The sequence below is a fragment of the Lagopus leucura genome, unplaced genomic scaffold (genome assembly GCF_019238085.1).
Source record: "Lagopus leucura isolate 7727_CA_CO unplaced genomic scaffold, USGS_WTPT01 Super-Scaffold_100008, whole genome shotgun sequence".
In the NCBI taxonomy this organism is placed as follows: Eukaryota; Metazoa; Chordata; class Aves; order Galliformes; family Phasianidae; genus Lagopus; species Lagopus leucura.
The window spans coordinates 29,430,582-29,447,291 of NW_024962265.1; the positions used below are offsets into that span (position 1 = coordinate 29,430,582).

Here is a 16,710-nt window from a genome sequence, read left to right on the forward strand (position 1 = left end):
ATAGATAGAATTTGGTACGTTGTTTTTCTTTAGGTCAGAAGAAAGGAAGGAGCTGTTTTTCTGGGCTTCACCTCAGTAAGGGTATTGGTAAACTGTACAGAATAATTATGTAGAGTAGCAAAGTGAAAACTGACTTTGCAAAAATGGGCTTAGTCCCAAGAAAAGTCAGTGGGTTGTACTGGGTCTGTTCAGCCTTGAGAAAAGAAGACTCAGAGGTGATCTTATTAATCTTCATAAATATCTTAATTAACAATATGTGAAAGAAATTCTTCACAGTGAGGGTGATGGAGCTCTGGAACAGGCTGCCCAGGTTATGGGTTCTTCTCTGGAGATACTGAAGACCCGCCTGGATGCCCACCTTGCAGCCGCTACAGGGAGCCTGCTTTGCAGGGGGGTTGGACTCAATAATCTCTAGAGGTGCCTCCTAACCCCTACAGGTCTGTGATTCTGTCATTTGAATTGTTATGAATTGTTGCTGAGGTTTATGAAGATATTTGATACCTAAAGCCAAAATTTCACATATTTGCATTTTCTGTATCATCTATTGTCAGTCTGAGTATGACTTTGTTCTGTACCATTTGACTACCATTTGCAGTATATCTCCATGTTTGCGTAGTTTGTTTCCTTTGGCAGTTCAGTTCTTGAGAGATAAGAATGATTAGTTACGCATATTCAAAATCTTTTTTATTTTATTTTTGTTTTATTTTATTCCAGTTATCTAGAAAAGTATGAAAAAGTCCATCATTTTGGGGAGGAGGATGAGGAGGTACAACCAGGCAATCCAAAGCCACAACTTCCCATTGGTGCAATCCCAACTTCCTATAACTACCAGCAACACAGTGTGTCAGGTAAATTTTTGAGATTTGTTCTGTAACTTCTTTTTCCCTGTATTTTAGAACAAGCTGCAGTAATAGTGTATAAATACATTTATAATAATACTAAAATCATCAAATCGCAGCTTCTTTATTTAATGCATCAAAAAACTTTCCACTGTGAATCTCAATAGAATGAGAATCTGTGAACCATTACACTTATTTCCAAATGTTTCTTCTTTTAATTAGCAGGGACTAAAGTTATTTGTCTTGAAACAGAACGTACCTTGAAAAGTCACAGATGTTGTTTCCATTGATTCAGTCATTTCTCTAAAAAGCCAAGTATCTGGGTTTGAGCGTAGGATTATTTAAGCTTCAAAATTTGAGGAATAAAGCTCATGCATAAGAAACCTGAATCAACTTGGTTGTAAATTACAGACTGAAGTGTCACTGTCGGAAAACAAACAGAAAAAAACGATAAATCTCATGGGCTGTGTGTAAAGGGTGGGTAATTTGGTGCATAGAAAGCAACTTCATATTATATTACAATTCTATTCTGCTTTAACTAAAGTTTACATTTTCAAAGCTTTTCTTTGGAAGATCACACTGGAGTATTGCATTCTGGAGTTTCTGAAGGCATTAATATCTAACTAGAATGGTACACAATTAGGTAACATCTTCAAAATTCAAAGGAAATGGGGCAAATCAGTTGAATGTTAGAAATACAATATTTTTTAAAAATATCACTCATAAAGAAATATTGGGCAAAATACCATTTGAATATTAATCAGTTTAGTTATGAAAACTAAATGTTTTAATTTTTTTTCTTATTTAGATTACCTTCGTCAAAGCTATGGGCTGTCTATGGACTTTAACTCACCAAATGATTATAATAAATTGGTGCTTTCACTGTTATCTGGACTCCCAAATGAAGTGGATTTTGCAATTAATGTATGTACTCTTCTTTCAAATGAAAGCAAGCATGTCATGCAGCTTGAAAAGGACCCTAAAATCATCACGTTACTGCTTGCTAATGCTGGGGTATTTGATGACAGTAAGTATGTGACATTTTTGCAACAGAAAAGTCAATACCTGTTTACTGCTTTTTTTCACAACCCTTAGTAATTGTTTGTGCTTTGTTACCCTGTAATATAGCTGTTATTTTGTAATGTACCTGTTCTTTCTTTTAATATACCTTTTTTTTTGTTTGTTTATTTGGTATTTTTTTAACCTCTTTCCCAATTACTGTTTATATCAGACTTGGAGCATTACAAATACTCTTTTAAGTTAAATAATTTGAAGCAGTGTTATTTAACAATATAAAGAAAAGTGAGAATTAGCTTTTTATTGGTGCAGCTCACATTTGCAGCATTGGATTTCCATTACTTGTAGTGCATTACTGCTTTCTTCTGAATTCATAGGACAGTGCTGATTTTTCATAATTCTTTCCTAGTGACAGTCACAAATTAAAAACTGAAAAAGAGTGCTCTGAAAACTGACCCACCAAGGTCTTATCTTGGCTCATCATATTCAAGTGTAGTGAATTCAGAAAACAAATCTTGAAGGATAAGAAATAGTTAATGTATTAACACTTCAGTTTTTAAAGATAGTCTGTTCCCTCATTATACAAAACATACGTGAAAAAAAATTCTTCTGTTCAAAATGTTGTGTGGCTTCCATGACAAGTTGTTCCTTGTTAATTGCTCGTCTGTCTTTCTGCCAGGGAAGGGGGTAGAAAGGAGAAAAGAAGATGGGGAAAAAAAAAGGTTATCCTAAACCATCCTAAAATCATAAAAGCATATCTGCTATCTCATAGTGATGGGGAGGAAGTATTTACTGTTTTTATGTAACTTTTAAAATGTTTTTTTTTTTTTACCATAGTAAATAGATGAAATGAACATTTTTTAGCTAAATATGTTTATCTGCTACTACAGATGATCATATGTATCTGTTGAGTGTAAATATGCTTTGCACATGTAAGCACAAACATGGTTTGTCAGAGACTCAGTTTTAAAATTCTGTGGAAGAATCCATGTTAGACACTGTATTCTGATTTTTGGTTTGATTTTTTTTTTTAATCTTTTAATATCATGAAGAATTTTGCATAATGATCTGTAGCTTTTTTTTTCCCCTCAGTACTGCATTAGTGTTTTCTGACTTCTCCCTTATGTTTCTGACTTGTGCCTCTGCCTTTCAGTTCAGCTCAGATCAATTGGATACTGGTCTGTCAGTACCTTTGTCTAGCCCAATTACAGGAACTTTCTAAGAACAATGAAACTTAGTCCTCTACATGAATAGTTCCAAGGATGCTTGCTTTCTAGATTTGAGTTTGCCGTCACTCATTGTGGATCCATTGATGGATTTAGAAATCAATAATCAAATTTTGTAGTATTATTTCACAATTTCTTGGACTTTGAAAAGGTAGGCAGTGTTTTCTCAGGCTCTTACATTGGAATCCGAGCACAGGCTTGTCCATAGCTGGCCTGTGCTTCTACTGCTTACATTGAAAAATATTTGAGTGACAGTAGTCATGAGGAGTGGCAAGAATAGAATGAGGCTTACTCTTTTCTTTCCCTGTGGAGAAAGCTTCATTTTTATTTTACCTGATGCCTCTAGAGATGACATCTTCTGAGTGTCCCAGCAGTCCCAGGCTGTTTAAGTCAAACTGGAGAAACGAAGGGTGATTTTTACGTACTTCTAAGCATGAAGCTTTTATGTTATAAGTATTAAATGTAAATTGTCAAGTTATGTGATTAAACAAAATCTGTAATAGCAAACTATGAAAATACTGTCACAGTAATTTCAGGTGTAAATGATAGCTGGTTAATTTTATTTGAAATGAATGTGGGTTTTAGACTTGGCTTGTCTATAATTAAGGTGTTAAGAATGATAATAATATTTATAATGCAGTGTTTCTAGGTAACAAGAAAAATATGTTTTCAGCTCCTTCTCTGACCCTTCAGTAGTTTGTTGACAGTTGTACTGCATGTAGTAGGACAGTCCCAGAGGCTTGAGGTGTTCATGTAGTATCTGTGCTATGAAATGCTGCATAAAGCCCTCGTTTGAGTTCTGTAGAAGATGAAATAAGTGTTGGAAATGAGATCTGTTAAGTTTTGCTCTAAGCATTGAAGCATTACAAACCAAAATGTAAAATAAATAAATAAAAAGTGTGGCATTACTTGCCGTTAGTTTATTACAGAATATTGCAAGACAAAGCTTAGTTTTATAGAGACTGAATCTTATCTGCTACTTGCAAGCGGTAATGGTTAGAAAATCTGTGGTACTGACTCCATTAAACATCCAAGAGCACTGATTAGGTTTCCTGGTTAAATAGTGGCTTTCAGCTGAGTGCTGTCAAACCATCAGTGCTACTGTTCTGCTTTTCAGAGAACAGTTGTGGGAATTTGCTTGAGTGCTGAAATAGTGTTTACAGCTTATGCTGGGCACATGGAAAATAGTTGTTCATGTGAGGTTGAAAACTGAACACTTGCCTTCTTTAAGAGAGCTAAGGAGAATTTTCCCATGATTTTTATTTATTTATTTTGAAATTCATAAACCAGTCACTTCTTCTGGTAATTCTCTATTTAAACTATAAAACTGCAGTAGAAGTTAATTAAATCACTGGAGAAATTTCAGGTTTATCCGATTTAGTACAGGATTCTTTGAAGGAAAATGAGATGCTAGAATAACCTGTAGTGTTGTTGAATCTTTATTTGGTTTGTGGATTAGCAAAAAAGTTAAAATGTTCAAATCTTTTTTTTTTTTTTTAATTTTAATACTGAATTCTGCTTTTTATGCTTAAAGCTTTAGGATCATTTTCTGCTGTGTTTGGAGAAGAATGGAAGGAGAAAACTGATAGAGATTTTGTTAAGGTAATTTTAAGAATATTAAATTATTTTAAACTGCATATGGTGGGTCTCAAATCCCTTTTAAAAAAAGAAAAAGTAAGGTGTACCAGGATGTGTATCTTGAATTACTCAACTTCATTCCTTTCATTTAAATATAGTAAAACACTAAGTCACAGTTGTCATAAAATGTTGGGATAAGCACGAAGAAAAGTAGAAGGTAGGTGCAGGTAAATGGATAAAGAAGTTCCATGTTTCAATTCCTGACAGCTAATATGTGAAGAGAAACCTATCCAACATATTTAGCAGAAAAAAAAAGAAAAAGGTAATACTTAAAACTGCTGTGATCAGTAAAAAGAACCAACAACAGAAACAAACACACAACAACATTCTGAATTGTGAAAACAGGAGCCGTAACACAAAGAAGATAAGGCAAATTTAATTCAGTTAGGAACGTGTGCTTGTTTCAGTTAGTGTTTTTGCACAAGACATTTTTATCTTTCCGCTAGAGGGCATGATGTGCTGCATTAGTAATGAAATGAGGTTAAAAATATAAAAGAAGTTGCTTTGTGTAAATGCTTGCTCCTTATTCTAGATGAACATTCTGAGGTGAGTGAGAGCCTGCAATGTACTGTAGTTGAAAGAGATTTGACATTTCAGCGTAGTTACTGCGATGCACAGCAACTTCCTTAGACAGAATTTCAGGTGAAAATTTGTGTGACTAAAGTAGAAGAAGGCCAGGTTAAAGTGTGTTTTGCAAGTTTATGGCTTTTATCACATGAAAATATGAAAAGTGAGCTGCTGAGTTATTTATGGGTTGGGAGACAGTTTTCTGCTCAATTTCTTAATCTTTTCATGTATTTAAATGTCTTGCCAATGTCTTTATGTAAAGAAATATTTGTTAGGAGCTCTTTCCATTTGTCTTCTGTTTCATTTTTATGTAACTCAATTTTGGGAAAAGCTGGACTACCATAGGGTTAGTTAAACAATAAATATTGTTGAAATGTCGATGAATAGATCCCCCAAGAATTATTTCCTAAATCAAGTTAACAAAAGAAAAAAGGTAAGCTTTAGTTTTTGTTAGTGTATGACTTGAAAACATGGTTTAAGTGTGCTGAAATGTGGAAAATAATGCTTCTTATTTTCTTACTTATATTAAGAGATTTGTTTCCTTTTCCACTGAGAATGATGTCTGAAATACCTTAGGTTGTGGTTTTGTTTGTTTGTTTTTTAAGCACTTAGCACTTCTGTTTTGACTTCACCCTAAGCTGTCACAGACTGTTGCTGATCCAGAGCAGCAACAAGTACTACATTTAGGTCTGTAAACATTTAAAACCACGTGGAATTCTAATTTAATATATGTTTGTTAATTATATAAATTTAAGTAATTGTGACAGATAAAGGCAGATGGTTCTGATAAACGTTTTTAACAAGTGTTAAGTAGAACCACTGTAGCTGCAGTAAAATTTACTAACAACAAACTTGGGTACTCTCCAAGGTTTATTCTTGAGCATTCAACATATGCATAGTATCACTCTAGTGAAAGACTTCTGAAAGCACGTTAGAAACGTACCAGCACATCTAAAAATATCTCTAATGCCAAGGATACACATTTTTCATGACATCTCACTTTAAGCATTTGTTTCACCCCACTGCGGGAAGTCCTTCATTTTGTACTGCAGCTGTGAATGTATTAAAACAGAAAACAGAAAGCATGATGGGAACTTCCCGACATGGAATGGAGATACTTGATTGGCAGGGTAGATATAATGCATTTGCTTTTTATACCTTTAAGGTTAATAGAGTGGTTGTTGAGTGTGTGCTCCCTCCTTTCACTGTTCACATTACCTTTTTTTACAATTCTTGTCAGCTTGCTTCTGTTTTACTGCCAGTTCTTTTGGTTTTGTAGTCATCGTTCCAGTTTGTTTCTCTACTGCAATGGCAGCAAATTAGAATTTTCTGTAAAAATGAAAACAAAAAAGAATTCTTAGGGAGGAGAGGAAAAGTGGAGAATTATGAATTAAAAGCATTGTGATAGCATGAACATAGAAAGGGTGGAGATAAATAGAAAGTAGGGGGAAGAGATGTTTCTCAAATGTATGAATTCCAAGCTAATTGGAATTAAGTTGACAGAAATTCTGTTGAGCTTGTAAACGTTGCCCTCAGGCATCAGTGGTTTTTTCATTTGTTGGAGTCTGGGTTTTTGGTTTTGTTTTGCAAAGAAATTCTGGAAGTCTTGGAACTTGTGAAAATTATTCTTAGGGTTAAATTCAGGATTCATAGAGAAATTGGTAATTTTTGTTGTTGGTAAAAGAATGTTAATATAAGTGTTGGTTTGTCCATTTTCAAAGTGAGCTCAGCTGAAAATAGCTTTTCAAATGGAATGTACAAAAATACAAGTGATCTGATGTTTAGAACATTTCATGTGTCATCTGTCTAGCTACAATTACTGAATTAACTTTTTTCCTAAGGTGCTGCTGCTTATTATTATAATATATAACATAAACATCAAACTTTGGATTGCAGGAGGTTTTAGTTTCTGCACTCCAACATCTTTGTGTGCTTGCGTAATTATAGAATTATGTATTAAAAATTTCTCAAATGGCTTTTAGAACAAGTGAACACTTGCTTAGAATAAACTTTAGCCTTTGTTCTCTTAATCATACTAGTATTTTTAAAATACTGTTCAAAAAAAGATTAAATTTTATCTGTCTTTTTCTTTAGACAGCATTTTAGGAGCAAATAGAAATATCTGTGTGTTCGATGTTTTATTGCTGCTGCTCTGTTTTCTCTTTTCTATATATAACAACTTCATTTTTTGCAATTCGTGTAAGCTATCATTTGTGAAGCTTTGTAAATGGTCAGTAGTATCATGAATTTTTCAGAACAGTCTACTAGTCTGATAACGTCATACAGACAAAGGGATATGCATCTTTAGTTGTATCTGACACTACTAATAGTCCTGTTGAAGGTAAAGATGAAAAGTGGTGTATTTCTTTATTTAATGCTAACCTTCCTGAGAATCCATTCTTTTTTCTCTTTTTTTTTTTTACCAATCCTCCCTGCATTACAAGCTTTCCAAACAATTTTTTTATTATTTCAGTTTTATTTATTATTTATTATATATATAGTATTATTTATTCTCCTTTGTACAGTGCTTCCCTCTAAACTAAATCAAAATCTTGAACATGAATACATACTCAGTCTCTGTTCCATTAATTGTCAGAGTTTGAATATCATTTAAATTATGCCTTCTGTTTTCCTTTATAGCTGTTTGTTGCTTTTGCTCCTTTTGAGGTTTCCCGTTCCTGCCATTAAGCTTAAATCTCCAGTTATTTGGAATAAAACCTTGTCCTTATTTAAGTTCTTGGAGTTCTTGGCTGTGGAATTCCAAAGTTTGTTCTCATGCAATTTTTGTGCTTTCTTTATTGCTTTGCAAAATGCTTTAGTTCTCCAGTTTTCTTCTTTTTTTTTTTTTTTTTAATTAAGTTGTTATTTTGTTGTCCAGCTCTCTTCTTAGAAGTTTAACGTACTGTGCATTTATTCTTTGAGTCTGACTCATATGATGTGCAGAAAGAGAGAGATCATTCCAAATGCAAATGCCTGAAAGACTTTTCAAATGTCTCCTCTCTCTCTTAGTGATCCATCAAGCTGTTAAGCACAGACTTGGCTTCACTTGCCCTACTATTTTTCTTGGACAATAAGTAGTCACGATTGCTGCTACATTACATGATTTGTGGGCTCAAATGTCCATTGTTTATTATGAACAGAAATTTAATCTGATTTTCACTGAATTCTGTGTAATCTTGTGCATCTTCTTCCAGAGGAACTTGTCTATTGACAGTAATCGGATGGTGCACGTGAATCAAGTTCCTTAACTCTTGGCCATTATCTCTTACCATTGGGGGCTGTCCCATAGGCAAGCATTACTTGTTTGCTTCCAACTTTTAGCTTTATATTCAAATTATATAACAAACTAAAATATAGGAATAAATGTTGAAAAGAGCTACACTTTTGCTTCCTTTCTGTTCATTTCTGTTTATCTGTAGTATCAAACTGCAACTATCCATAGTTTGTAGTAGGGAAGAAAAACTTCTTATGATGCTTGCTTTCTTGCCTCCATATTTTTTTAAAATGAGCGCCCAGACAGCTTGACCTAACCCATCCTTTTCCACTTTTGCCTTTAGGAAAATAAAAAAGCTGGCATGTTTTGTCTTGTTCTTTTCTCACAGGTGGATCTCAAGCATTGTATGTAGATCATGTAATTCTATTTTCCACCTTGTCATTCTCTGCTCCCCCCCATTCTTTTCAGGGATCTTTCCTGCTTAGGCAGGAAACAAATGTTGAATGGACTGAGAGCAATCAAGCCAGTCTGCTTAAATCCAAAAAAGGTGATTTAGGACCCTCTTCCCGTGTAAAGAGAAGGAATAGAGGCTGCAATCTCACTCTGAACTTAAGATGTCTCAACACCTTTACTCAGGTATACAAGATGGCAAACACTGAGGTAACCCTAGTGCGTTAGAGGAAGGGCGGTTTCTTTTTTTTTTTTTCTTTTCTTTTTTTTTTCCCCCCTGATCATTTACTAGCAGGACACTTGATTCCAATGTAAAGGTCTGTCTTAGGTATGGAAATATCTGTATTTCACAAGTATTCCAGAGGATAACTTTGAGAACAAGATGCTATTCTTTGTTTATATGCTTTTTTATTCTTCTATGTTGTTTTGGGTTTTTTCTATAAGGTTTTTGTAATTAAAGAAGAGCAGATTGCAGCTGTCTAGGGCGAAGCCTTCAGGTGTATTGGAGCTCAGAATGATGATTAAAACCTACCAAGCTTCCATCTGTACATCCAGGACTTGTTGCAAAATGCTTGTCAATGACTATAGTCCTGGAAAATCCTGTCCCTTCTACAGTTAGCTGTCCATCTCTGAGATTGCTATGTTAATTACCAGATGTCCTAGGTTTTACCTTATGTACTTGAATTTTTTAACATGTTACTGGCTCGTTAAGCTGTTTAAGTTACTGGCCTCTTGAATGGAAGATAGCATAATGTTGTTTCATGAGTTTGTTTTTGTTTCTTTGTTATCTTCTCCAAGAATATACTGGTGTGTGTCTGTCTGAACAGACCAATATTCATGTCTCTGTATTAATCAATACAAGAAGTGAATATTCTCCTAATCCAGAGCCCAACTGGTTCTAGAACCAGGGATTACTTACTGCTACCTTCTGGTTGTGATAGCATTTCCCTGAACACTCTAATGAATCATCGTCAGCTGTCGTGGGTGAATCAATTAGGTTCTTTTCCTTATGCTATGTAGAAACAAGCTCTTCTGCCTTATTTGTGTGAATTTCTCTCAGAGAGTGGCCAGGCACTGGAATGGCTGCCCAGAGAGGTGGTGGAGTCGCCGTCCCTGGCAGTGTTCAAGAGGCATCTGGATGACGTGCTGCGTTATACAATTTAGTGCTTGTGGTGGCAATGGTGATGAGGAGACGGTTGGAATAGATGATCTTGTAGGTCGTTTGCAACCTTGTGATTCTATGATTCTATGACTAGGCTGAAGAGAATATGATACAAGAGTGTGAGCATTATCATCCACAGTGATGTGTGTAGAAGTGAATGTGAAAGAAGAAAACATATACTTCATAAATGTTATATTGTCTGTATGTTCACGTCTAATCTTCCAGGTTCTCCTCCTTAGAGCTTTTAAGAGATCTCCAGATTTCTTGAATATGGAGGATCTGAGGCAGTGGGGCACACGCTCTTCTGGTGTGTTTTGAGTACCTAACAAGGCTTATGTGTATGTTCTAGGTAATCCTGAGGCACAAAAATCTCTAGTTCAAGTGGTTAGCATCTTGTGTTCACAACTAGACTATATAATGAGACAGTTCAGAGTAACAGTTAAATAACTGTAGGTGAACTTTCTTTGGTACTTTGGTATCTCTCTCATTTTAACTTACACAAAGAAACTGTGTCTTTTTCTTTTCTGGAGAGGGAAATGTTATCTGACCTGACAGCTAGTATTATTTTACGGACTGCTTCTTAAGGAATGGAAGAGTTTTTCAGGTGTTCAAGCATGTAGTGAAATATTAGGTGAGATGGTGAGGATTTAGGACTGTGAGGCTTTAATTTCAGCAGTACCTGTTGTGTCTCTGCAAAAAGCGTGTATCCTCATTTTCCATCCTTTTGAGAATGTGCCCAAGATGATTGGATATCCGAAAGAAGTTCTTTACTGGGAGGGTGGTGAGACACTGGAACAGGTTGCCCAGTGAGGCTGTGGATGCCGCCTCCTGGAAGCACTCAAGGCCAGGCTGGATGGGGCTTTGAGCAACCTGGTGTAGGGGAAGGTGTCCCTGCCTGTAGCAGGGGAGGTTGATCTACATGGTCTTAAAGGTCCCTTCCAACCTGAACCGTTCTATGATTTGCCGTGTCGACAAAAAATTTGCTCATTTGAGACTTCTTATTTCCAGAGATTGTTGAATGTTGCGTTTTGGACTATGAGCTGAAGTATTGAGTGGCAAAAAAATAGATTGGAGAATTTTAGCTTTGAAAACATTATGCTGTTTTATCATTTAACATGTGATAACAGTCTCAACATGACAGTGTTTGACTTCATCCACTTCCAAATAGGTTTTTGTTAAAGATGAAGACTTTCAGCCTCTCACCTAAAAAAAGTATATAAAATAAAATCCTTAACTGATCAAACAACTGATCTTCAAAAGCTTGTAAGATTTTTCTTTAGCAGTGGAATATGAAGGCTTACTGTCTTTTCTAAAAGGAAGCATTCTAAAGGATACTGACCAACGCATTTCCAGGAGATAGACTTCTGTGTGCTCTTTGCAACATTTATGGAACAAGTTTCAGGAAAGGCAGGTCAAAATGAAGTACATTCAGTAAACTTTACTTCTGTGCCTTGGTCTTCCTTCAGTTTTTATGGTAGCCTCAAAATTAACTTGAAAAATGTGTTGTCACAAGCGATGAGAAGTTAGGCTTTATGTGGCTGTTCTTGTCTTTACTAAAATGAGGTAATAATCCTTTCTGTGCAAGCAGCCCTCTTTACTAAACAGCATTTGGATGTTGTTTACTGTCATTGTGGTGGAAAATAAAATTCTTTCCAATTTAGAAAATCTTAGTATTCTGTTTTTTTTCAAGAAGATAACAGTGTCAAGCTTGGTATGAGTGCTGTAATCTAGTAATTATATTTGCATAGCATAATTTCTGCTGCTTGGCTGGACGTACCATCCTTTCCTTTTAATCAAGATTTATATGTGCTTTTATTCTGTTTTCATGGCTAGTAGAGTAGCTGTATTTCATTAGTGAGTCAGGAATATATACATTAGTCATAGGAAAGTGTATATTTTTATTGAAACAAATATATTATAATATATATATGGATATATATTTGTATTAGTATATATTAGAATGTATGTTTTTACTAGCTTGCAAACTTGATCCCTTGAGTGATTGTTACTTCAGCAGTTGTAGCAACATAACCATTTATAGATCGGCCATCTATCTGTAGAGCAATTTGAATTCTAGTCTGCTGAAATATTCTGATTTGCTATATGAATAAGGCTGGTGGTGATGTGATGGTGGTTGTTGATTCTGTTTTCATTGATTTAAGGTGATGTGGGAAAAACATAGGAGATTTAACGTGTCTGTCCAGATAGAGATCCTAAGTGCTGGACTTGTGGCAGGAGCTAAGATTTACTGAAACTCAGGGTCATCTTCCTTAGGACTTCACTGCTTGTAGGAAGTGAACAAAAATGAATTCTACTTTTTTCCCCACGTACTGCTGAATTTCTAATTGTTTTGTGGAAAACTATCCGTGTAGTTTCAGTATGTGTATCAGCAATATAGGATCAGGGTAGAGTTGGTTCATCATGAACACATACTTCTGGTGCTTGAAAAAGAAAGAGCTTCCGAAATGTAAGCTATTAAACATCTTTCATATCATTCAATGACTGAAAAGTTGTGTTATTGTTAGATAAGACTCAAGGTACTGGGGGATTTTTAAAGAGTAAACTTTCTCCCATTCAAAAGTATTTTAAAGTGCTGGGAATAAAAATAGTATTTCAAGGAATATAATCCACTAAAAATTAAGTGTATTTCTAATTTTTTCTTCAGTTTTGGAGGGATATTGTTGAGGATATTGAAGTACGTGACCTAATTTCTGACAGAAGCAAATCTCAAGGTGAGAAATCTTGACTAAAATCACATACATGTGTGTTTGTAAACATAGGAAAGGAAGGATTAAAATAAATCTATTTCCTCTGCAGATATTCCATCAGAAGATTGGATTTGGGAATCCTTATTTCATCCACCTCGCAAACTGGGCATTAATGATATCGAAGGGCAGCGGGTACTGCAGATTGCAGTGATTTTACGTAATCTTTCTTTTGAAGAGGGAAATGTTAAACTTCTGGCAGCTAATCGTACTTGTCTTCGGTTCCTGCTACTCTCTGCTCATAGTCATTTTATTTCTCTGCGGCAGTTGGGGCTTGACACGCTGGGAAATATTGCAGCAGAGGTAATGTTCTTCCAAACAGAATAATTAAAATATTGTTTGATAAAGGCTTTGCTTTAATGTTAATTAAATAAATTGCTCTTCCTCAATCACTGAATGAAATAGTAAATAAATCATTCTCTTAATCTGAACATAGCAAACAGCCCAAAGTAAAATACAGGTTGTGTGTATTGGTTTGTTTAAATGGACTCGTGTGGAGAAGAATGATGATATGGGGATATGCAGGAAGTTCATACTGCATAATTTTCAGTTCAGTTTTACAGATGGGAGGAGAAAGATCAGCTACTTTCTGCATGCTGTGCCCTTGCTCATTTGCTTTGTACTTCCTTCAGTTATAAATTAAAAGTCATATGTTTGGGAAAGGGGGTGGTGGGGGTTTTTATGCCATGTTTAATGCACACTGGTATGATAGTCATATGGCCCTGGATGTACTGCCTGAATGATGTGAGACGTCCTTTTCTTTTCAGAGGGACTTGAAAGTAATAAAATATGGTGTTCCAGTCTGTCATCATTGTGCACATAAATCATACAGATTTTACAAGTAGATATGTTAAGGCAATGTATTATTTTAAAATAAAACCAGTAAATTTAGTTTAAAAGGCTAGATACCAGAGAATGAGGCTTGAAGGATTGGTCTACTATCTGAAAAAGCTATTTTTGTTTGCTGTGTATCCATTTTCTCATGAATAAGAAAGAATGTTACACGTTTCAGTGTCTTGAGAGATCTGATCAAAAAGTAGGACTGGATAGAAACAGGATGAATGGTTGTGGTGGTAGCCTTTGGGAAGGAATGCCTCTTACTCAAGTTCTGTTCTTTGTTGGATGCTGAAATATTTGAGTATACCATTGACTTTACAGAAATAAGCTTATTTTAGTTATTCCTACGAAAGTATAAATTAGACAGCTACTTCAGAGTAGGAAAGGAAGAGGGGACTAAAAATGCTAACTAAAGTTAAAACAAACAAACAAAGAAAAAAAGGGACATTGTGAACATATGTGTTATATAACTGTGCTGCATTTAAACACTCCAGTCTTTTAGTTTGAAATATGTATTTGAATAAGGACTTGAATCGATATGCATAGTGTTAGTCATAGATTTTTATTTTTTTTTTCCTTTTCCAGCTTCTCTTGGATCCTGTTGATTTCAAAACTACTCATCTAATGTTTCACACTGTTACAAAATGCCTCATGTCAAGGGATAGATTTTTAAAAATGAGAGGTAAGTTACCAAGCTATTCTTGTTGTGATTCTAGAATTGCAGTTATTGCTGTTAAACTATTTTGTATTTGTTTTTCAGGCATGGAAATCTTGGCAAATCTTTGTAAGGCTGAAGATAATGGTGTCTTAATCTGTGAATATGTGGATCAAGAGTCGTACAAGGAGATCATATGTCATCTCACACTACCAGATGTGCTGCTTGTAATCTCAGCACTTGAGGTGCTATACATGCTCACAGAAATGGGAGAAGTAGCCTGCACAAAGATTTCTAAAGTAGAGAAGAGCATAGGTAAGAGAGAAGCAAGACAAAATACACTATTCTCACTTACATAGAAAGAAGGACTTCAGAAAAGGTCAAGTTCAGTGGTTAAAAATATTAAAATTCTTTGTGTTTGCAATAAATTCATTATGCTAGTAACTACAAAAGCTGGATTTTTTTAAATGCCATTAATAACTTAAGTACAGATCTACAGAAGCATACAGAGGCTTGGTTTCATTCAACACAAGACAATTTGAAAGCAAATCAGAACATCCTAGCCTCGTTTGTGTTGTCCTAATGTTATTTTTGGTTTTGCATTTAATACTTCAGATACGTTAGTGTGTCTGGTTTCTATGGACATCCAAATGTTTGGGCCTGATGCACTTACTGCTGTTAAACTCATTGAACATCAGTGTGTTAGCCAGCAAGGAGTACCTGATGTCAGACCACCCATGATGGATCATGGTTCTTCACAGGCACACGCAGCAGGTATCGCAGGTTAGTACCACTACAAAGGAACATACTTTGCTGCAGAGTTTTCTATATGACGTATGTGATTTCTGTCCTTTGGAGGTTTCTGATTGGGTTATGTAAGTAAGCATATGGTGTCTTTCTTGGATGCTTGTTCAGGAAGCAAATAGAACGTTTTGGTAGCTAAAGCTGTTGTGAAAAAGAAAGAATCTTAATATATTTCAGTTGCTCTTTCTAAAATTTACTGAAAAATTATGCACACTGTTCTTAACTTTTTTCATTTGAAAGAGTATTTATTCTAGATTAGTTCTCTGGAAATAATGGAAACAAGTTATTTTATATTGCATTTTATACAGAATATTATTGGTCAGCAACATAAACTGTTTGGTAGAATTACAGAGATGAGAGGCGTATGGAATGCCTATTTTGAAGCTGCTAAACAGCTCATTGTGATGTGAGCCCAATTTTAACTGCATTATTTAAAGCATGAAAAGTGTTTTCTTAATTGACCTTATCTATTAATTAGATTTTAAGGATTAACTTCTGCAGTCTTATTTTAGAGTTAAATATTAGTCCTTTTGAAGTTGATGACGCAGCATTTGTTAGTCAATCAGGAAAACACGTAAATGTCATTCTGTTTTTATTAATAAAAGCACCTGAGTAAATAAAAGCAGTATGCCTCAGGTTCACACAAGAGGAACAGAGGTATTCATTCTGAAGAAAAATGTGACAGATATGTAGATCGCTCCAAAAGTAATGCCTTCTGTTTATTTCCTGGAAAACTACAACAAATACAAAGAGCACAGTAATGCTATTTGATAAAGCAAATTCTGAGCTACAAAACCCTATTTTTCAACAGTTAGGAACATTATGAATGGATTTTTGCCGGTGATGAACAAGAGCCTGCACACTGCGCTCGTAAAAATCTGCATGGCCATCCAGAATGTGTTTTGTGTTTCATGCCACTGTTACTATTGCGGAAATGCACCACCCACCTCCTCACTGTGCTGGCATCTGCTTTTTGATCTACATACGTGTTCACAAGTGTTGAATGTCACTGTGTACTACTTTTTTCCACATGGAAGAATTCAGTGACAACTGTGCTTCATATGCACTTCCATGTCAGACATCATTTTGTCAGCACCTTTGCTGCCATCTGTCACACTGCAACAAAATGTAGCAGGATGTTGGTGGGAAGGTTCAACCTCTACTGCCATACCACCATCAAGTGCCTCTGACATCGTGGACCAACGTAATAAAATAGAAGGCACTACTTTTGAAGCAGCCCTCGTACTAACTTGTGTGTCCTGTGTTTCTTGAGCATGTTCAGATACCTCAGTGAAAGTGGCTGGAAAAGAGTATGTCTTAGGAGAGTAAACAGGTGAAGAAATCAATATGATGTTGCAACAAATTCTTTACGTTAAACTTGTCTCAGGTTAGGAGTTGGAAAAGTACCTGCTTAATTTCGGTAAATTGGAGCAAGTCTGTAGTGTGCCTTATGCCACCTCTGCAGCTTACTTTAGTTGGAAATACCCTGCTTGCAAAAAACAGGAGAAACTGTCCCATTGAAAGTTATGGCAGTGA

General features: G+C 35.3%; 1 protein-coding gene across 2 annotated transcripts in view; it reads left to right on the forward strand.

Annotated features, from left to right (window-relative positions):
• ARID2 (AT-rich interaction domain 2) overlaps nt 1–16,710 on the forward strand; it is a 105,317-nt gene that overhangs the window by 58,672 nt on the left and 29,935 nt on the right. The window contains exons 4-12 of one of the 2 annotated variants that reach the window (XM_042872455.1): nt 715–848; nt 1,648–1,866; nt 4,617–4,684; nt 8,970–9,137; nt 12,779–12,845; nt 12,931–13,181; nt 14,301–14,397; nt 14,476–14,685; nt 14,986–15,153. In XM_042872455.1, the coding sequence (XP_042728389.1) occupies nt 715–848; nt 1,648–1,866; nt 4,617–4,684; nt 8,970–9,137; nt 12,779–12,845; nt 12,931–13,181; nt 14,301–14,397; nt 14,476–14,685; nt 14,986–15,153 (1,382 nt within the window). The remainder of the gene's footprint in view (nt 1–714; nt 849–1,647; nt 1,867–4,616; nt 4,685–8,969; nt 9,138–12,778; nt 12,846–12,930; nt 13,182–14,300; nt 14,398–14,475; nt 14,686–14,985; nt 15,154–16,710) is intronic. The other variant, XM_042872456.1, reaches the window with a different exon arrangement.